Source organism: Anarrhichthys ocellatus, unplaced genomic scaffold (assembly GCF_004355925.1).
Source record: "Anarrhichthys ocellatus isolate YVR2014 unplaced genomic scaffold, GSC_Weel_1.0 scaffold131, whole genome shotgun sequence".
NCBI lineage: Eukaryota > Metazoa > Chordata > Actinopteri > Perciformes > Anarhichadidae > Anarrhichthys > Anarrhichthys ocellatus.
The window spans coordinates 569,991-593,314 of NW_022280161.1; the positions used below are offsets into that span (position 1 = coordinate 569,991).

Consider the following 23,324-nt stretch of genomic DNA (forward strand, 5'->3'; position numbering starts at 1 on the left):
ATATATATATATACATACACACATATATATATACATATATACATACACACATATATATATACATATATATATACACATATATACATATATGTCATATATTAGTGACATAAAATAATGGCTGGATTAAAAAATTAATTACGTAACAAAATTCATTTTAGAAAAATTATTTTCACTTATTAGCTTTAAATTCAGTTCATTCAGCGTGAAGTGACAAAGCCACAACATTATATTTTTCTCATCTTCTAAAAAGAGAAAGTAGTGTGGGAAGAATTCACCTATACATATAGGTGAATTCTTCCCAGACTCATGTCTGTCCAGTCAGAGTCTGATGACTCTAGTCTCTCTGGCCATTCTTCTCGTTTGGAAATCATTCTATGATTTGACTTTCACAACTCACACCTCAATAGGTCCTGCTCTACTCTCTATATCCTGGTCTCTCCTCCTTGTGTGTGTCACGGTGTGTGTACATCTCACTCAAATCAGGAAACTTGTCAGAATACCCATATTTGATTGGCTGAGCTGCATCACGTGATGTGATTCACAACGCATTGGTCGGTGTTTTTCCTGCACCGCTGAACAAGTGCCGTAAATGCTGGAATAATTCCGCTGCATAAAAAATGCCTTTCAAAATAAAATCACTTTTTTTTTTTTTTTTTTGTGTCAGTCAAAGGCCCGCGACCCACTGAAAACGGCTCTGCCATCCACTTTTGGATCGCAACCCACCAGTTGAGAATCACTGCACTAAGGTACACACTTAATAAACAGTTAATTAAATGAGCGCACCAGCTCAAAAACAAGATAAAGTTAGTTGAAAAATCAACAAACTAACCGTTTCTGGGACCATCTTAAACAAACAAAGTCATTAATTTAAGATGAAGATATAGTTAAAGCACTTCAAAGACATATGCCAAGAAACATGTAACACACACCGAACAAGACCAAATACAAGAAAAATGTAAATAATTAGAGACAATTATTAAAGACTACAAAAACCCACTACTGTAAATGTATTAGGTCTCCTAGCCCATATCCATCCTGAGGTCTGTGAGAAACCACAGATACCAGTTTTTGGATTTTCCATTACATGCTAACATCAGGCCAACTATGCCTGTTGTGTCTCAAAGTTTACCAAGGGCCAGTGTTCCCAACATGGAGGCAAGCCTTAGAGCTGGTCAATACAATGAGAAGTGAAACAAATGACACTTGGATCAGAGGTGAATCCTGCTGTGTACTCCTGTTTGTGAACTTCAAAAAACAAAACAAAAACGTACACTTATATCATAATAATAAATCAAATGTGAAATATCACACTGCCCTAGAGATTTACCATGACAAAACCAATTTTACAGAATGAGAAAGTAACCAGGTTCAGTTATTGAACTACAGTTTTGCTTTTGCATTACTTGAATAAAATTAATTTTTGAGATTTTCTTCTTTTTCTCCAGTACACTTCAATATAATCCAAATTATGTTTTACTTTATCTTACGGACAGAGTTTGTTAGTTTGTAAATTTTAAATTGAATATCACATATTGAATACAGCAATCATCTTCCTTTCCCCTTACATTATTCCTTTTGTATTTCCTTCTTCTCTTTCTAAGATAAACAAAATTAGCATGTTCAACCGGGTGTTTTGTTTCCACCACTGCAGAATGAAGCTATGGCCGATAAACAGCATGGCTACTGCAGAGAAATTTGTCCCATGAATATATACCGATTGTAACCTTTCCTACTAAACACAAAAGCCAGATGTCAGAGGTTGATAGTGTTTTTTGCCAGGGGGTTTATCCAGTGGGAAAGTGGCTTTAGATGGAAAACTAAACTCTGGGCCTAATGCTAAGCCAGTTCTATAAGTTACTAATCAACATGAGCTTCAATCAAGAACGTGTTAATGCAATTAAGGCCTGCCCAGGACTCAGGCTTGTTTAATTAGTTACTGGCACCTTGATGAGGCACTGTTACGTGCAAACCTGCTCCATAAAACCTTACTTAAGTAAAGGAGGCTTACTACCGTAATCATCCAGTTAAATTGCTTCATAAAACAGCACCTCCATATAATTAATCAAACACTGTATCAACTTTGACTTTTTTAACCCAACAACACAGCAACCCCTGGGTCCATACTGTATCACAATCTTGCATACTGTACATACACATGACTCACCGATGTAATGTTGGCAGCAGCCACCATTTCTCTGTTCCTGACCAATCTTCTGCAGAGGACGATTGTTATCAAGGCAACCACACACACACCCATGTCAGGACACAGAAGGCGTAACACACTCCAAGGATCATCCAAGGGAACCCTATGAGACACAGACATGCATATGTAGATGTTAAGGGAGGTCAAAGATGTTCCCATTTCCAAACACCTGCAGGTAGGTGCAACTGAAAAATTATATATTTTGATATTTCCTAAAATATTCTACATGTCTTCTTCCTGTGGTGGCAGATAAAATGAATCTGCTCCTGTCTCCTGTCTCATATTACTTGAAATATGTGGGCATATCTAATTCGTAGCATATCAGACTGTTGTCTTGACAATGACAGTGGCACGTATAACTGGTGCTTCACTAGTTACATACCTGGACAGTCCTATATGTCTGGTTATGGTGTCCCATTGTGAACAGTTATCACCTATGGCGATGTTGAGAGGAGGATATGTGTATAGTACTGTCTGGAAGCAGATATGAGCCAGTACAAATAGTAGACTGGTACAGAAAACCACTCTAATAAACTGTCCCGTGTGACCTGGAAGACAAAGAGACAAGAAAGACAGAGGATGGAGATGAAACAGACCTCAATGTACAGTAAAATGTCACATAAATACAGAGTCAAATACAGACAAATCATACTTAGCATCAGTGGCAGGCCGTGCATTTTATACCTGGGCCTTCTATGCTGTCCTACTGAGCTACGGTTATTTGTACGAGGCTTACTAACCAAACAATACGTTTGAATAATACTAGTGCATTTGGAAAATGCAGAAGCTTAAATTGTGGGAAATATAATGTTTTCGGTGGACTGCGCTCACGTAACAAACAACGGGATGTGTGACCTTTTGAACCCGGAACAATAACAAAAAACAGCTGAGGCCCAGCTAAGGTCCACGCGAAAGCCGGCCGGCGCGACCGGCGAAAGCGTGTTAGTTAATCTGTAGATCCACTCGCTGTCAGCCAGGAACACCGTTCATACAAATCCTTTTCCTGCCTGAGTCAGCCATTGAGTGTTAAAAAAACAAAGCTAGGTAAAATAATTAATAAACTACACCAAGCAAAACCCTAAAAAGTTATAATTTCTTCCATATCTTTCAATTTGAACTCTTACTACTCCAATTAACTTCTACCAGCTTCCTTAAATTTCACATTAGTCACGTGCTCGCCCACTGACCAAGATGAACTCTCAATGTCACTACAATGTACAGCAGCTTAACTGGTGGGTTGCATGGATTTCCTGATTTACTCAGAAGGTATCATATATAGGTCTTTAGCCTTTTTTGTTGTAGTCATGTCTCTTTCTCCGCAAACTTGTCATTTACTTTTTTTTCTTTTTGAGAAAGGAGGGGGCAGGAGAGATGTGACCACAGACTGTAGAAAAACATGGACATAGCATCTGGGACATCCCTGTTTGTCCGACCCAGAATTTAGTGAGGCAGGCAGAGCCTAATGGAGCTGAGCCGCAAAGCGAAAGTGGCAACTGGCACAGCTGATTATCATAAGACATTTTTCAAACCAAACACTGCTCGAAACATACGTCTTCTCAAGCCATTTCCTTAATGGAACAATATTTCTCAAAATCATTCTTGAGACTCACACTAGAGGTAAAACTAGCATTTGAAACCTCCTAACTTCTTGCTGGAAATATGTTTAGGTTTGATTGGACTGTGAGTGCACCTGGAGGAAATCAAGACAAACACAGGAAGAACATGTAAACACCACACACAACAAACCCAGCTGGGCGGCAGGTTAGAAACAAAAACCTTCTTGCTATTCTCACTCATGCAACTTCCATCCATCCATCCATTTTCCACCGCTTATCCGGGGTCGGGTCGCGGTGGCAGCAGGTCAAGCAGGCCGACCCAGACCTCCCTCTCACCGGCAACATGTTCCAGCTCATTCTGGGGGATCCCGAGGCGTTCCCAGGCCAGCTGGGAGATGTAATCTCTCCAGCGTGTTCTGGGTCTTCCCCGGGGTCTCTTCCCAGTTGGACGTGCCCGGAAAACCTCCAGTGGGAGGCGTCCAGGAGGCATCCTAATTAGATGCCCGAACCACCTCAGCTGACTCCTTTCGACGCAAAGGAGTAGCGGCTCTACTCCAAGCTCCCTCCTGATGACCGAGCTCCTTACCCTATCTCTAAGGCTGAGCCCGGTCACCCTACGGAGGAAACTCATTTCGGCCGCTTGTAGCCGCGACCTCGTCCTTTCGGTCACGACCCAGAGTTCGTGACCATAGGTGAGGGTAGGAACGTAGACCGAGTGGTAAATTGAGAGTTTTGCCTTCCGGCTCAGCTCCCTCTTCACCAAGACGGTCCGGTGCAGCGCCTGCTTTACTGCTGCAGCTGCACCGATCCGTCTGTCGATCTCCCGCTCCATCTTACCGTCACTCGTGAACAAGACCCCGAGATACTTGAACTCCTTCGCTTGAGGTAGGCACTCCGTCCCCACCTGGAGGGAGCAATCCACTCATGCAACTTCAAGAACTAAATATGGATAAACTCAAAAGGTATTTAGACAAAGCAATAAAAGAATCCTTTCAAATTTCAATTTTTTATAACTTTCAGAAACCAACAAACACCCATTCTATTTGAATGTCAGTATGAAAATAGCCAGAGCACCTAGAAAATCCTGTTCTCATGTTAACTTCCTTCACTGTTCATGTTCACTGCTGAACCATCAATCACTTTGTGTTGGCATCCATGAGGAGGAGCTATGCGTTCAGAAAAAAGATGGGAGGAGTGTGACGAAAACCAGTCCAAAAAACCCCGCCCAGGACAGACCTGCTCAGAGTACAAATAAGCCTACGAATAAGCCCCTATCAAACACGGAATCTGGATCATTGCTGGGTTTGCCTACCTATTTAAATCATGGCCTTTTGGCATTAGAATGTATGGAAAATGTACATGTTGATTTAGTTAAACATGACAGGACTGCTACAGATACAGCCACAACTGGCTCTTTACCGTGGCTGCAGCACTGATAGAGGACAGAAGATGATTGGGAAACATCATAAAAGATGTTGATTTTGACCGAGTAAAGCTCTGTAGTAAAGCTCACCTCTATGTCAGTATGCTGACTAAACAAAAAACTAAAGACTCTCTAAACCTCCGCAATAAATGTTCCCATAAATGTAATTGTTTATTTAATATAGAATATAGAATACTGCCTGTTTTAAATAGTCCAAAGAAAGTTTCCAAAGCAAAAAGATGTCTTCATATTCTATCAACTTCTAAAATGTTAATGGATGACATGTTCGCAAATAACAGACACAGAGCAGCATAGGCACCTTTCCTCCTGCTTAGATTTGCTCTGTGGCCTTGATTCTCATTTAGACTTGTTAATACATGCAACATAAACAGCTTTCATCTTTTATTTACATCCCAACCTGGCAACATACCATCTCATCTCATCACTGTCTTTTCATGTCTCAAACTGTCTTATCTCTGTGAGAGTTTGCAGGTCCAGTTAATGGCACACAACAAACTAGATTACAGTATGGAGGTATCACACAGCATGTTTTGCTTGGCTACAACACTTTCATCTTTAACAACATTCAGAACAGCAGAGTGCAGAGACTTACATGAAATACATGAAATGACCAGGACCTGCATTATGGGGTGGTGGCACGGAATGTGGTAATATTACTTGTTGGCACCAAGGAAACAATACCAATAAACAGACGGTTAGGATCCTTTTTCTTTATGGACACACAAAGTAAACACATCCACATGACTATAGATACAATGGTCAGCGCTGATGACGTGATCTCTTTCGCACTGATAAACAGTGAGAAAGCCTGACAGTGGGCAGGAGAGGAGATGGATGGGTCAAACAACACAGGAATTTCAACCACGAGTCCGGTGTTCGTGTCCTAAAGTGTTGTTGAGTTACTGTGCATAATACACATACATACATTTGTCATGTTTTTCCTAAAGTGTTTTGTTGCGTAGAATTACTTATTTAAAAAACAAACATATTATACCATTGAAACCTTAATTGTACCAGTTCCTTGTTATTCATCAATCTAGATTGTTTTGGAGATATTAGCCGGAGAGATGTTTGGCTTCTCTCGAATTTAATGGGACGATATGGCAGTCGGTTTTTTGTGCTCAAAGTGCCAAAAAAAACATTTGAAAATTTCAACAGCAATGTCTTTGCCAGAATTCATGATGCAGATACTCCACAAATCTTGTTGTGAGCAGTTTCATGTGGGAACTTTGATTGGAATAAAATAGTTCCTACAGTATATGAAACTGCTCACAACAAGGTGACCTGGGACCTGCCTCCTCTTCTCACAGTGAATCCACTGATATATTCTCTCATATATTTAATCGTTTATTAGATAATTCTGCCTGTCACAACTTACAAAGGTACACTGCATATGCATAAGCATAATGACAAGACCCTGCCTCTGTCTGTCATTTCAGATCTTTCCATTCCATCTCTGACTTAGGCTCTCCAATTCATCATTTCCTCATAGGGTCTAATCTCCACTTTATGCCTTTCATCTGGTTGATGGTAAAATGGTAAATGGTCTGTACTTGTATAGCGCTTTTCTAGTCTTCCAACCACTCAAATCACTGTAACACTACATTCACCCATTCATACACTTATGATAGGGGCTACCATGCAAGATGCCACCTGCCCATCAGGACTATCTAACATTCATATAACATTCACACACCGTAGGCACAGCTGCGGTAGCAATCTGGGGTTAAGTGTCTTGCCCAAGGATACATCAACTAGCGGAGCCGGTGATCGAACCTCCAATCCTCTGATTGAAGAACGACCCTGCTCTACCACAGTTGCCCCCATTGCGTATATGTCCAATATGCATTACTGTGTTAGGAGACTAAAACAAGTAAATGCATAATAAAAGGTACGTGAGGTCAGAGTGACCTTTTTTGACCACCAAAATCTAATCAGTTCATCCTTCAATCCAAGTTGACGTTTGTGCCAAATTTGAGGAAATTCCCTCAGGTTATTCCTGAGATATCGTGCTCACTTGAATGGACCGGACAAACAGATGGAAGGCCGGACAATCAAGTGCAAGTAGTATTTAGTTGAGTAAAGTGCAATGAACAGACCATCCAACATCCAACACGTGAAGATATGCTTTGTTTCATAAAACGTTTTTTTAAATGTGCTAATAAATGCTAATGTATAATATTCAAGTAGTCACATATACTGGTGTACTCCAGACCTCATCACTTAAGAGATTGGAAAAAAAACACACTTTAAATGTGTAACATCACAGCATCACTGAGTTCATAGAGATTACTCCTCTGAGGACCATACAGACTTTGGTCTGACATCACCATCCTCAAACTTAAACACTCTCAATCCCCTCCTAACAGGATAACTAAGAATAACAGACGTATGCATGATGTATAGTAGTATAATTCAATACTTGAACACATGCCAGTTGTTGAGTAATATCTAGCTCTGACTTAAACTGTCTCTTTATCCTCCCCAGAGCCTAACAGTTCTGCTTCCTATTAGTCACTTGATTTTCCCCGTGTGTCTATGCGTGTGTGTATGAGCATGTGTGTCTGTGTCTGTGCGTATGACAGTGTCTGTGTGCACGTGTCAGGGTCCTGGCAGCCGTGTGGGTTTTCCTTTAGGGGAACTCCCCGTTGCTCTCTGTTCCTCCCTCTGTCTCTCTTTAACTATTCTCCTATCAAAATAAAATAATCTCTACACATTTTAATGACCAGAGCAGAAGACAGGAGGGAGGAATGGAAAGGAAGGCAAAAAATCTATGAACTGGGATGAATGACCACAGTAGAAACATTGACCAAACTAGTAAAACACTATCATCTAGATCATAACTGCTTATGCATACATATGTCAGCAGCATTCTACTCTTGTAGTTGGTTGAGAAGTTAATCAGTAAACACGTTATTTTGCAGGTCCCATTGTTACCTAGATAGTCATAGATTTGTGTCATTCTTTCATAGAAATGTCTCTATACGTCATGTTCTCTGAATTCTTAGTATTTTTGCTCCTGAGCTAACACTCACTTCACCTCCCCCCGACAGTCTGCTGTTCTGGATTTCCAGTCTCCTGCCTGCTTGTCTGCTCACACTCAGCCATCAAAGCCAGCACCTCGTTCACGTCTTATTAGCCACTGGATCAGCCCCAAGAACACTAACCCTCTGACTAGCTCGTCAGAGTTTGTGTGTTGCGTTCTGGGTTCAGTCAATACTGAACTACCATGTGATTGACAGGTCGCCACCATGGCGTTGTCTGGTCTTTTTCATCTGTGTTTTTGTCATAGAACTCTAACCTTTTCAGTTTGTTTTGAGTTCATGAAAGTTAATTGTAACCTTTTGTTTGCCTAAAATGTCTTATTCAGCATTCGGTTGTACTTAGCTCCACCTAAAAAGCAAAGATGGAGCCAGCCAAAAAACAAGATAGTGACAACCAAAATGCCAAACTCAAGGCTTCAAAACGGCAGTCCACAAACCAATAGGTCATGGTGAAGACATCTACTATGGTATGACCATTATACATAGTATGTATAACCCTTTCTTATCTTAGCATTGGGCCAGCTAAATCTATGAAAGTCTCGATATAGCATTGGGCTATCTTTGGGAGAAATCGATTGGCTAGTTTGAGGTTAAACTGTTAACCATAGTTAATACTGGTTGAGACAATAATGTAAGATTACACAACACATGCAGATTATACACAGTAAAGTAGAACAAAAGAGGCAGTGTGAACACATACAAGGAAATAAGTGAACTTAAACAACACACACAGCTTCCTCCCTAAATGGATGCAAAAATGTGTCTGTTATAGTAGAAAATGCTTAAAAAAATAAATCTCTATTGTTTAACTAGGCAAAATCAAGAATAAGTTCACAAATATGGTTCAAAAGAGTACATGAACACAGACTCTTCGAGGTTATCAGATATCAGACAGAACTGTCAACTCGTTTCACTCGTTTCCATCTTTATTGACACCACTCTAATCGATTTCCATGGGGGGTGGGTGTTCGATTTTTGCAAACCAATCACTAGAAACTACCGTATCCAGCTTTTAGGACGACAAGACATACTGTATGTTGCCACGAGTCAAGACAACCCTGACAACATACTTTTTGACTATATTTTAAGCGAGTTAAAAGAGAAAGTTAATAAAAACAGAACTAGCCTACGATGACGGGCAATATTGAGAAGATGTGCCATAAATGTAAAATCAATTTGTAAATCATGGGGGTCATATCAAATTCAAAACTAGTCTTCAACAGCCCAAAGTGTCAGTCAGAGCTTAATATTTTTGGTTATGGACATAAATAAGGAAGGCTGGAGAAGAGTACACAAGAGGGGTCGTGATAAACAAAGAAACCGCGGAAAATAGAAGCTATGCCAGAGTGTGCACTTGGTATCTCGTAGCAGAAAGATGGAGGTAAATAATAAATCTTTCCAGGCATCAAATCAGAGTGCTCTTCTGTACTTTTAATCAATTCACAACAGCCATCGTAGCAGCAACAGTGTTGTATGTAGCGGTCTCCACTGTTTTATTACTCTTTGGTTACAGCGCACAGCTAACAACGGTTGACATGGCTTGACAACAGCTCAACAATGGCTTGATAACTGCAATAGTCCCGCCCTGGTGCTAATTCTTAGTCACCTGCTGTGATTTCTTTATCGAGAAACTGCTGTTTCATGTCACGATGCCGGACTAATCAGTTCTAATCAATTCAAAGGTCTGGACCCAGGCAAGCTTCACGGTACGCAAAATCAATTTTGCGTGTCTCTGCGTTCTGAGTGTGTCAAGAAGCCTGAGCTGCAGCCTGAGAATTACAGCTAGGGGCACAATAGCATGAAACAACAAGAGAAAGCTGATACTTACACATTCCTCCACAGAGGGCATGTTTGTTTACTATTGTGGTCATGGAAACGCTGTGATTAACTCTATGTTGATTATGTTCATCTGGGTTTGGCTGGACCAGGTGTCGTCATTTGCGTTCATGTACTTACGTGGATCATGTTTGTGCCCCAAGAAAAAAACTACTGATTACTGGAGTCTACTTAGTCTGTCTGAGCTCTGTCACACGGTAATTTGCACATTTACACTCCACATATATCCACATTGTCAGCCAAGGAACACTTCCATTGTGGGGTTTGTGGCCAAAAGATAGACTGAAAACATTCCAGCACTCCAATTTGTGAAAAATAAAATGAGGCAAATATTCATTTTAAGCACAGTAGAAAAAGATTGTGCAAAAAATTGCTAAATTTAGGCCACTCAGCTTACACATACAATGCTCAAACCCTGTTACCAAGGGTGCTGGACTTGTTTGATGTAAACTTGGACTCATGTCAGTACTAACACATGTCATATCTTTGTCTCTGTGTTTGAAATACTGGGTGGAAAACTTTATTTCCATTACACTGTAGGGAAAGAACAGACCACCCATTGTTGACTGCCTTGTGGGAGCACAAGGTCCTGCAGCTGTCATACAGGCGGGCAGAAAATAAGTACTGCCAGCCTGTAGTTATATTAATACTGACTGCTGAAGTAGTTTCAAATGTGATAATACAGAGTTACATTTCATTGTACTCCTTTCAACAAAACATGATTTATGGATATCAGCAATCAAACCGGCTGTGGTTGTGGAAATGTTAAGGAGCCGTTGTTTTGGTTAGACTTGTTCAAAGTTTACAGAGCTCAGAAGGCTCTGAAGAGGTCATTTTAGTATTCATTATAAACAATTGGATTATTAACAGGCTCATTGTGTGGGATAAACCTGAACTCATATCAACACTGGTGAGAGGTGTGAATACAACAGTGCCCCTCGTTAAAATTAGGATTCAGTTTTTATTTCTTGCATAATCCTATTTTATAGGGGGTTGTTCACCACTGTTTCTTTTTGTACTGAGGAAAAGCAACTAAGTGTAAAATGCCATAAGAGATCTGACATACAAACGATGATCTCACCTCTGATTGTGTGCTTGTTGGGACTCAGGAACCACGGCAGCAGCAGCAGGTAGAGGAAGTGAACCAGTGACAATATGTTGTAGCGAAAAAGACAAGCTGCAAAGACAAACACCAGAGTGAAACAACAGCATTAATTTAGAGATACATTACGAGCTTCTTGCATGTGCAGTATGATCTTACATACCCAGAACTTCTGGTCTTGAAAGAGACATGAAACCAAACCTTTAAAAAAAGATCAGTCTTTTGTTTTGGTAGACACTGATAGAAAACGTTTTTGTTTTGGAATAAGGACTTGGTGAATGAGTGTGTGAGGATTTGTCAAACTGTGTAAAGAATAGTCAGAGCATTAATCTAATACCTGACACATTCATGTGTTCTTTTTGCTACTGCAGACTTTAACACCTTGTTTACACAGGCAGCATAGTGAAAGCAGCATGTGGGCGACTGTAGCTAAGAGGCGAGCAGGGTCGTGCAGGATCGGCGGTTCGATTCCCGGCTCCGCTAGTCACATGTCGATGTGTCCTTGAGCAAGACACTTGCTCAAAATTGCTCCTGTAGCTGTGCCTACGGTGTATGAATGTGATAGAATCTGATAGGCAGGTGTCATCAGGGTGTGAATGGGTGAATGATGACAAGTAGTGTGAAAGCGCTTTGAGTGATCGGAAAGACTAGAAAAGCACTATAGTACAGTCCATTTAGTTAGCAGTGCAGACCCTTCATTACTGCACACAGGATGAATGCACACTAATACGTATTAGTTCATGCATGTTTTGGCAGCACATTATATAATCACTGTAGTTGGGTGCGGAAGATCTGCACTAGAAGTTCATTTGATCTGACCAATTTTTGGAAACTTTGCTTTTATAATAATGACCTGAGGGAATAATTTATGACTTTATTAAAAGCCACTGCAGTGACCTTGAGGACAATGCGTGTGATTTACATTGTGGCACTATCATCATTTCATCTCAGCGAGAGCCCACAGACAGGGCTAACTTGTCAGGAAGAGTTCTCCAAGAAGAGAAAGCTCCACAGCTGTCTTTCTCTTGCACATATGGTACAACAAGAGGGATTTTATGAGGTGTTGCTGGCTTGAAGGAATTGAGACGATCTGCCAATATTTAGACCTGGAAATAAAGAAAGCGTGCAAGTTTATTTCCTCTTGTTAAACACATGCAGAGATAATTACTGGCTCACCAAGGGTTAAGGTCTGGACTAATCTCAGCCTGTTGAGATCACAGTTTGAGCATGGAGGTGAGAGGTTTACAAATTGTTGTTTGGCCCTTAATTGGCCAGCTTCAAGTTCAAGTCCTACTTAAAATCTATCAGCGGACACACAACTGTGAGCCTTCACATGTGTAAAAAAAAAACATGCACACATACAGGAAAAAACTCAAGCATACAGGTGAGAATGTTATTATAACCACAGGATATCAGGCATCTCTTCAACATGGTTAATACTGTATGATGTATAGATACATAAATATGTAGATGGCAGCATTGCCCCTGTGCTTACTTCACTAGAGTAGCATACATTTTATAATTTAATTGATAATAATCAAATGTTGTTGATAGTGGATGAAATTTGGTCCAGAGTAAGATATCTGAACAACTACTAGTCACGTAATGTGCGGTGATTTTCATTCTCATTCTCATTTGTCACTCCCTGACACACATGAATATCCACTCAAAGAATTCCTTGAATCACAGTCCATGACAACAAATCCTTTTTTATAAATGTCTGGATTCCCAGAGGATGTAACTTGATGTTAAGGTGACCTCCTGACCTTTTTGCCAACATCAGGCAGAAATATTCCCCTATAGAAAAGAAGTTGTCACGGTTAGGCTTTGCCTCTGGTGTGTGTGTGTGTGCGTGTGTTTCTCCTGATCGTGCTCATTCTCTTCACCTGTGCCCAATCACCTGCCCCTGGCTTTTCCCTCTGCCAAACCCACACTACACTCATCTCAACTCAGCTGCCTGCAATCTTCTCATCGCCCCACACACATTTATACTCCTCTGCTTTCCCCTGTTCCAGTTGTTGGATTGTTATTTGTTGTTTGTTCTTCCCCCGGGGTGCTTCATGTTTCGGCCTTGTCCCTCCCCGTGGGCTCATCGTGTCTCCAGTGTTTATCCCTCGTGTTGACCCTCTCCGTCCCATGGTTTGTGACTTTGCCTTTTTTTATTTAGTTTGGATTTTTTCCCGCTCCTTGTTGGAGTTGTTTTTAGTTCCTGTTCTTGACTGCTTGGTGCCCAGTAAAGAACCTTGCATTATACCTCCCCTTGTTTCCTGTGTCTGTGTCTGCGCCTGAGTCTCTGCTCTACCCCAAAACCCTCACAGAAGTATCAAAATCTAACTGGCAGAGTCCCGACAAATCTGCTGAACCCATGATGTTCACCAGAGATTGAACCATTTACATGTTGAACACTTCATAACAAACCTCCACTACTGCTAAATTGCGAATATAAGTATTTTTTCCATCAAGTTCTGTGGACTACATCAGTACAGATTTAAAATAAAGGTCAACATAAGTTAAAAGCTCATTCTTTTGTCTTTTTTTTTTATTTCTGTCTTTCTTTCTCTCTGAGTTGCTTCATGATAGTTATTATATGACTCGGACAATAACTGGAACACAGACAAAGAATCCAACACACAAGCACTCTGTTATTTCCTCCAGTTGCTAAAGCATAAAACACATTGTCTTCCTGCCTGTCAGCAGGAATTAGACCACATCAGAGGCAGGCTGTAAATGTCATGTCTCCTACCTGGCTGCCATCTAAATCTCTTTACCACTTTAGTTTTGTCTCTGCATTGCACCATAAAAACTGTTTTGTGAGGTGGTGAGGACTATAAAACAGGAATCTGGGATTCCATATCTACATTGAACTTGTATTACATTTCCTGATATGCAGCACAATATTGTCAGGGTAAGCAGCATTCTTGAACAGAAATGTTTAGTCACAATAAACAAAATGGGGTATTGTTTAGTGTCCACCAAACCAGTCTTTTGATGTCGTCATTAAAGCCAAAGGTTGTTCTGGTTTAATCTGCAGGACAACGCTAACTAAACAAACCCAGCCCTGAAAAAAAACAAATTAAATTCCAGGATATCACAGTTACTGCAGCTTGATTTACATGTGTATGTTTCCAATTCATTGCCTGGGACTGATGTCACTGACACATCCCTTTCTCTTTGTCTCTCTCCTGAAGTGTTTCTTGTTACTTAGTTAGTGTATAAAATACAAATTCTGCCAATCACACATTCAACCACATTGCAAAGCCCAGGGCAAATCAAACCCAATCTTGACCTCAACACCCGCATCCTGACAATTCTACACTGTAATGAATTGCTGTAAACTTACTGTGGATTTACAACAGTATCTTACAGTATTTCATAATAACTGTAACATACAGTTAAATATTCGTCCTTCCGTAAGTCCTCCGTAAATTAACAGTTAATGCCGTTGGTTAACCATAGCGGCAGATAACTGTAATTTACCAGCATAATACAATATTTTCTGTGAACTGGTGGAAATAAGCTTCTCTATACAAGTTCAGTGAGTCACTATCTAACAACATCGTACTGTTTGTTGATTATAGGCTATTTTTCCGTTATGATAATAGCACATTTTTATTAATCAAACTGCTCATAGCCCACTAATAATTTTTCAATGACAAGATGTGATCGACTGTTCCTGATTGTGACTTTGGACACAGCTTCAGTAGCCATCCTCCTGAGCACAGCCATGTGAAGATCAACCGAGGAGCCGAGGTAAAGTTACGCTTATCACCCGAAATTGCCAGTGTCCAGTATTGTTATGTCTTAATGATTATTGAACTGTTAACATCTCAGATAATGTTTCAAAAGGTATTTTTGAAGGCATGAAGAAATTCAATAGTGGAAAGCATAAAAGCAAAAGCACAATAACGTTTTGAAAAAATTCAATTAATTTTACCAAACAGAAATACTTTGTTTTTACGTACAGAACAAGCTGGGTGTTGAGAAGCTCCACCCTGCTGTCCAGTTAATCATCACACACACCCAAAATGATGCCTATGGACAGACGTGATAACACTGTTCAGTAACCACAACACCTATCTCTCTGCAGCACTCTGTCCTCTCTGTCCTGTTATGTTTATTTTGCATGTCTAATATTCAGGCACTGAGTATTTATTTTTGTTTAGTATTTGATGCAACAGCTGTTATGGTTCGATTTGTTATTTCTATTTCTCTTTATTGGCAGGCTCTGGATGTTGCAACACTTCATTCCGGGGCTCAGATCTCTACCTCTGTTTCTCTTCCTCTCAGCACATTCACTCTTAGCAGTTATTTCCTACAAAATCTACTTGTAATAGTTGTGCATATTGTGTAAAAGTGTTTGATTCAAACTCCTGAGCTGTTATCCTCCTCTGCACTGAACAAACTTTAAAATTACATTTGCCCCGACCTTTCTAGAGTTCGGAGCTACTGGTAGGTACACTGAAAAAAAATACTTTTTGGCCCCGTAATTATTACCTCGATTATTTTTGTAAATTTTACAAGAAATTATCATTCCAGTGCTTTTACTTTAAAATATCACCTTTTATTTAATGTGTTACTTGGTGTTTGTTTGTAATTATGTATCCTCATTTTTATAAGTACATTTTAATCATTCACACTAAGTAATATCTACTAAACTACTGTATTGAATGCACTACCTGACACAACAAAGTAAAATGTACTTGGGTAATACGAGTAAAACCTGGCAACCTATAGCGCGTACTCAGGGGGTGACGTCAGAGGAGATTTCGCGCTCCTTTCTTCAACGAGACGACGGAACAGTAGAACCTGAACAAGGACGGCAGCGTTTCACCTGAGGAGAGGAACTTCATGGACGGGAGCAATTGGGGTAGGTTATATGTTTAATTAATGCTCTACGTTGCTGTTGAGCCTTCGGTCAAGTCTGTGTTTGAGTTGTGAACACTGAAGAGTAGCGAACTGGTCAGTTTAGCGTGCTAGCTAGTTAGGCTATCATGCTAGCTAACTTGGGACAGCATTACAGACATGGCTCAGGGCGCTACATTTTGTGGACATGTTTTTGGTGGTTTTGGTCACGATTTTACAGGGTTCTCCCTTGAAAAGTTGTTGGCCTGGGGACACGGTGCTCGACCAGCTGCGCTCCGTCGACGAGGGGGAGGGGGAATTACTTGGGTTTTGTGAAGCCCACTATCAATATGAAGATTTAAGCCAAATTCAGATTTAATGTTGTGTGTTCATGTTTTAACATAATTTCTTTATATATTTCACAGAATATTAAAGGACGTTCACTCTCAGCAAGTTGACATCAACAGTTGACACAAGGTAAAATCAACATAGTACTGTTGTAGTTTAATTAACTTGACATATACATTTGAAGTCAGTTTGTGTTGCTGTCAATAGTACATTATACTGGGAGGACTACTGCATTAATTGTTTTAGCAAGGTACCTCATCTTGATCATGTTTATTTATTGTCTTTTGTTTCAGATCAATGAGTTCAGATGAATAACCACAGTTCATCTGGAGCGAAACTTTTTGTCGAAATTGGACAATTGCACTACCAACTTTCTGGAGATACTTGGGACAAAGGGCGGAGTTGCAGGAACAAAGACCCATGCTGGAATTACCCAGCCTTGTAAAGTTTAGATATCTAATATTATATAAAATTATGTTGGGCTCATATACACTGAGAATAGATACATAATGACGCATTTGAACACATTCAATATTTTTGTTTGTTTCTCCCACTATCGTAATTTTTTGAGAACACATCAGACTCGAAGATGTAAAAGTGAACATTAGTGAATTTCAAAGAAGTCATTGAAGAGGACTATGCTCAACATGTCATGAAGATCCTTGTCATCCATGGAAATGCAACACAGAAAGGCTTCACTCCTGACAATCGTGTTCGTCGTCAGAGGGAAAAGAGGTTCTTGATGACTGTCAAAGTGTGGCAAAGGCTTGCCTTCTGCTCATGGGCTATATCTGTGTATCTAAGTGTTGTCAAGCAATACCCATCGTTTCAAATTAAAAGTGTTTGTTAAATGACTAAACGTTTGTGTTCTTAAATTTCATATTGGCAGCACTGATTTAGAAATGTTTTGTCTGGCAATGCCAACCAGATTATATATGTTGGTATTTGTGTGTCTGTCAGCAGTGACCTCTTTCACCAGTTAACAAGTAAAGCTGCTGTAGTTTAAAAGAAGTTTTGTAGAAGCCTTATGTTAAGACAATTTTATTAAATTAACAGTAGCCCAGTTTAAAAAAAAAAATGCAACGTTCATATTTGAACAGTTGTGTAGAGTAGTAGTAGATAAAAGATATATTGTGTAAATATTACTTAATATTTCTCAATTGAAAAAGTAAAAAGCTAGTTAAATATACATGAAACACCTAATTGAGTTTTACTGGGGTTTTGTAATTAGATGCAAAGGTAGCCTGAGTAAAGATTACTATCGAACGCTAAGTACATTTTATGTCTAAGGAAGACATTTGCAAGTAAAAGTTACTTGAAAATTTTGGATAAACAATTCTTACTAGTAAGTAAACTTAACTTGAGAATTCCTGAGTAAAAATTACTCGGAATTTCTGAGTGCAAATTGTTACCTAGCTTTTTTCAAGTAAATGTCACTTTTTTTTTTTTTTTTCAGTGTATTGATACGCTCTCTTATACTAAATTAATCTGGGGGGGTTCCGCTGAACAGGAACACAGGAGCTGGACATATTAGAGGTGAAATTACAGCCTCTGGAATAGGAGCTCGGATTCAAATCCCAGCGAGAGCTGCTGAGATTCCAGTTCAGGAAACCAGAACAAAGATAGGACCACTCAAGCACTACTTCCAGGACTACAGGATTACAGTTAAAGGTCTGTCACATCACAGGGATATAGGTCATATAGGTGAACATTACAGGTTGCATTCACTAAGTGGAATAACCTGGGACTAGACACTCTTGACACAATAAAATGCTAAGATACTGTCGGACTCCACGTCCAGACAGATATCAAATCAACCAGATTCTGAGAATGGACAAGCAAGCAACAATGCAACTGACTTGAAGTGCAGATTGCTCCCACGAGTGGTTGGAGCCCTTGGGCATGTGACCAGAGGGTGTCTCCAACAAACCACAGAAACATCATGTAACTTAATGAAAGAAACAACCACCCACCAATAAAAGAAAAATGAAAAGTGTCCATATGTCAGCCTGACAGCATTTGTATGAATGAATTAATTTGTTTCCCACGAAAGCCAGCAACACGTGTCAATTTCCGCTTGTTACATGCATACAGCCTTTTCAAAATAAACTTCCGTCTTTACAGGAAACAACTCAGTTAGGTTGAGCAACAAAACTACTAGGTTTTGGAAAATATAATTTTTTGGGTTAAAATAACTTGCGTATTGAAGTACGCAAGTTATGTGGCAAATAAGTCAACGTTGACTTCCCATTTCACACTGGGAACAAACGGCGGTCTCCAGTGTCTGTGCACAAAGTATAATTCCTTTACCACTGTTCGTTCACGTTGTACAATGAACAATGTCAGTTTAGTGGTATTGCCTAATCTCATTGTCCTACTTATGCAAATGAAAAGTGTATTCTGCTACGTGTGAGTTCGTTGTTCGATAGCCAATGCTGCCTAAACGTGGTTAATGCTTTTTCTGTGTTATTGTCTCATTGAATGAACATGTGCAATACAATTCTGCGCACCAAAATGTCAGCTTGCTCTATGACCCAACTTAAAAAATTTAAATTGAGTCAAGGAAGTCGAGAGCCAGAAACAGCTCTCCTTCAAAATTAGAGTATATATGAAGTCATATTTCTGCCACTTTCCACAACTGGTTGTGAATAAATTGCAAAGCGCAACCACTGGAATTATCTGTATGGAAAGATCATTATATTATCAATTTGTTTATTTAATTAAGGATTCTTAAGCTATTTGTGTGAATGTTACGGGCGATAGTTGAGACATGATATGAGTCTGACTGTAAAAGAATATATTCCCTAAGGGCGCTATAACAACTCACACGTAGAGGAATATATTTGCACAATTATGACAATGAGATTAGGCAATACCCATAATCTGACATTGTTCATTATACAACATGAACAATGGCAAATGAATTATACTTCATGCACAGACCCTCCAGGCTGAAAAACCGCTGTTTGTTGGAGAGTAAAATTAACAGTTAAAGAGCAAGATTTGTCATGACAGGAAACTATTAATTCAGACAGTCTGGTGGTTAATCACTTAACTTGAGCAATTTCATTAGTGTTTTACAAGTTTTGTTCATTTAAATACTACAACTGTAATGTCTTAGTTTTGTTACTTCCCTTCTTCTGTGGCTGACCTTAAATGATAAAAGAGATTTGTTGATGAAATGCTAAATACAATACAATATGTGAAATTAGGACCAAATAATGAATATGGTTTTGGTTTAATTAAATTTATAACCGCGCACACATTTTTATCAAATCACTTCATGATATATCAATTTTTGAGTTGATACTACACAAGCATATTCATTTTATGACTGACTTGCTTTGGCTTCAGCATGTATTTAACTGAATACAGACATCAGGTCTGATCCCAGCCTCAAACTGTGACAGATGTCGACTCCACACTCAGCATTATCAGTGTTATCAATGTGTGTGTTTACATTAGGTTAACTATTAATAGGAAGCCAAATGACCCTTTAATGCAATTAACACACACACACCCACACCGGTAAGAAAACACAGTTGAAACAACACTCCACAAATGAACAAAGAAATACATAATTTAACAGTTGCTCTTAAATTTAGTTCACTTCAGTGGGAAACCCACTGCATTACTTATTCGGGTTAAAGAGTCAGCTTCACCTTTGTTTAAGAGGGTTACAAAATATTTAGACGGATGTATGCAGTTGCCTATATCACTGATTGGGCAGGTGAATTGTATAAAGCTGGATGTCTGACCTAAATGCATGCTTATTTCAGACTCTATCCATCCATATATAGGAATGTGTTTCTCCAGGTTCTTAGAGACTGGAGGCTCTCCATGTGTATATGTGTGTTTGTAAGAGAGAGAGAGAGAAAGACCTCCTCAGTCAGTGAGAGTTGAGAGCAGGTCAGTGTTTGGTGTGGAAGCCTCAATTCCTCCTCTGTTCTCCCAGTCTGTAATCAGAGAGCAGAATCAGTCACACCCCTCTCTGCCAGCCTGTCTAAATGCTAGGTGGTGATAAACTTTCCGAGGGGCTTTCAACCAGTTTAGGATGAGGACCAGGTAATTGGCAAATTACTGACAAGGACAGCGGTGGATGTAAGCAGGGGTGGGCTCGGCCCACCCAAATGTACGTGTTGCCCATCCAATCAGAAGTGAGCTGTTTGTTTATTCAGCAAATAGAAAAATAGCAAAGAAAATAACCGAATGGGTGGGCAACCTACAGCCTGCCTCCAAAAGTTGCCTACTTCCCACTAGTAATGAGCATTTTAAATTATTTCCCAATTCGCATACTCACATTAAATTATTATAGAGTACTCGAGTACTCGCAAAACGTTGCGGTGTGCCGGTCTTCAGAGATGCCATCTGATGGTTACATATTACTCCATGGTAAGAGCTGTCCACAAGTCTGTAGTAATAGCTACATCGTTGGCACTTTGCAGATCAGTCTATAATTTGACTACGCTTTCCTGATATCTCTGCTTTCGTAGTTGTTGTTCGCTGTGATGGAAGCTTGTACTCTGGCTCATCAAAAATCATCAGCTCACGGAAGCCTTCTGCTTCCGCAACGCTTAACGGGAGCATATCTTCAGTCACCATTTTCGTGATGAGCTATGGCTAATCTTCTCTGCCTTGGTGGCATCACAACGGCACAGACTAACACTGTTAGCAAATGTGGTGATGAGAGATTGTCTCTTATCTGTCTCCGCTGTTTTCTCCTTGTGCTTAAAGGGAAAATTTGACAATTTTCAATCATATTTCTATCTGTCTGAGCTAGGGATATAGTGTGAAAAATGCCTTCAGTTCTTCCAGGGGTGCTATTGCATCCAGGGGTGCTACTGCATCCAGTGTCGTCCTTGGCGGCAAGGAAGAACTACAGAGTGCTAAGCAGAAAGAAATTGGATTATACGTTGAATGAATAATCTACTGACATTACTGAATGGGCAAAGTCTCAGGCCTGGCTTTCAGCTACAAAATGTCACTCAAATAGACATGTACCAACCAGGAAGAGACTAAAAAGGACCACAAAGAAACATAAGAGAAAGAGACACAGAACGACAACAGAAAGATCAAAACGACTGCAAAGAGATTCAAAACAGCTGCAGAGACAGACCACAAAGATACTCCCAACAACGACAAAGAGACAAAAAACTATGATAAAAAGGAGCAAAATAACAAAAGACAAAAAATTATGACAAGACCAAAACATTTACAAAGTGATACAGAACAACTAAATAGGCACAAAATGACCACAAAGAGACACAAGGCAATGACAAAGAGATTAATGAACGAGCAAAGTGTCAGGCCTGGCCTTCACAATGTCAGTCAACCAGGGGTCTCCACACAAAAAGAGACACAAAACGACTATAGGAAGTCAAAAATTACTACAAAGAGATTTAAAACAGTTGCGGAGACACAATGAGACCACAAAGAGACTCCCAACAACTATGAAAAGGGGCAAAACAACTAAAAAGAGACACAGAAAGAAGACAAAGAGACACAAAAGATGACAAAGAGATGCAAAATTTCTGCAAAAAAGGGGCAAAACAACAACGGACAAAAGATAACTACAACAAGACCAAAGCAATTACAAAGTGATGCAAAACCCATACAAAGAGACACAAAATGTCAAGAAAGAGACACAAGCCAATGCAAAGGAACTCTCAATGAATACTGAGATGCTCTACAGCGCAAGTTATGTGAGAGTCTGTTTACGGAGATAGTTTTGCTGTTGTTAAACATGTCCCACATTTACTTCAAATCATCAAGAATTTTTCCTTTTTGATTCTTCATTCACCGTGGAAGTATACCAAAAATTTAAGTACGTAGATGAAACTTTGATTGTGCTTTGAACTGGCTCGAAAATGTGTATTTCCTATTCCACTTGCCCATTCCTTTTATATAAAATATATTAAAGGCAGAGCACAGGCATGTTGAAATCTGCTCTGTACCAATTTATTTTTTACTGGGAAAAAAAACAGCAACTTAACAGAGTTAAGCAATCACTGCTAAAGGCAGCACTTTTACATCCACAGTCAGCAGTCGGTGTTTATTCCACACCTCATAGAGAGGAAATACCAAAAAGTCTGATGTTCAAATCTTTAAAACTAAGATTAGTGGCGCTACATGTGATGAAGGTGCTTTCCAACTCAGCTTTTGTGTGTGGTCACTAAAAACTCGAATTGATCTGTTAAAACCAAAAATGACAGTATTATTTGCAAGGATATGGAATGTATAATATTCAACAATGGAGAAAATCCTATGTTTGTCTGGAAGATGCAGATGAATCTGCAAACCAACAGCACCAATGGGCTTCAATAGTTAATTAATAAATGGGGATAGAAATAAATTCTAAAAACAATAATTCTTTGGTTCAGCTATTTATATAATCCAAAACTATTGAAATCACAATTCTACCGTATCACATATGAATGGGAATATCATATTATAGTTGATATGACAGCAAAATTTGCATTACAATGCATTCAAAGAAAAACACATGAAACAGCACTTTTGCTGGGATTAATAAACCCTGGTAATCCAATGTCTTCAAAGAATCATGATTGATAAAAGTCGCTCAAAGTACAAACTAAGAACAGGACCCTGTTCTTAAAATTGCATTCTTTCTACTGGCCATCAGGAGGAGACTCCTCTGGTTGCAAAAAGAAGTCAGATTGTATAGAAGTCAATAAGAAAATGACCATACTTCTCACTTGAATTATTACCTCAGTAAACATGGTAAAAATGAGTTTATAGTCTCAATCGCACGTTTTCTTCAATAAAGCATGATGTTCATCTAGTAAATGATGGTCCTGTTTACAGTAAAATAGACCATAAAGCAGGGTATGCTTTAAGGGGCTACCCTGTGATTGACAGGTCGCTACCAGAGCCATATACGGCGTCTCTACATCACTCGCCTGTAGTCCTAATATGGTAACTACCGTTC

At 39.5% G+C, this 23,324-nt stretch overlaps 1 protein-coding gene across 1 annotated transcript in view; it reads right to left on the reverse strand.

Annotated features, from left to right (window-relative positions):
• Nucleotides 1–623: 623 nt before the first annotated feature.
• Nucleotides 624–23,324, reverse strand: part of LOC116399837 (piezo-type mechanosensitive ion channel component 1-like) — a 28,042-nt gene continuing 5,341 nt past the window's right edge. The window contains exons 2-4 of the mRNA XM_031877264.1: nucleotides 11,165–11,260; nucleotides 2,586–2,751; nucleotides 624–2,306 (exon numbers count right to left, since the gene is read on the reverse strand). Of these exons, the coding sequence (XP_031733124.1) occupies nucleotides 2,129–2,306; nucleotides 2,586–2,751; nucleotides 11,165–11,260 (440 nt within the window). The 3' untranslated portion in view covers nucleotides 624–2,128. The remainder of the gene's footprint in view (nucleotides 2,307–2,585; nucleotides 2,752–11,164; nucleotides 11,261–23,324) is intronic.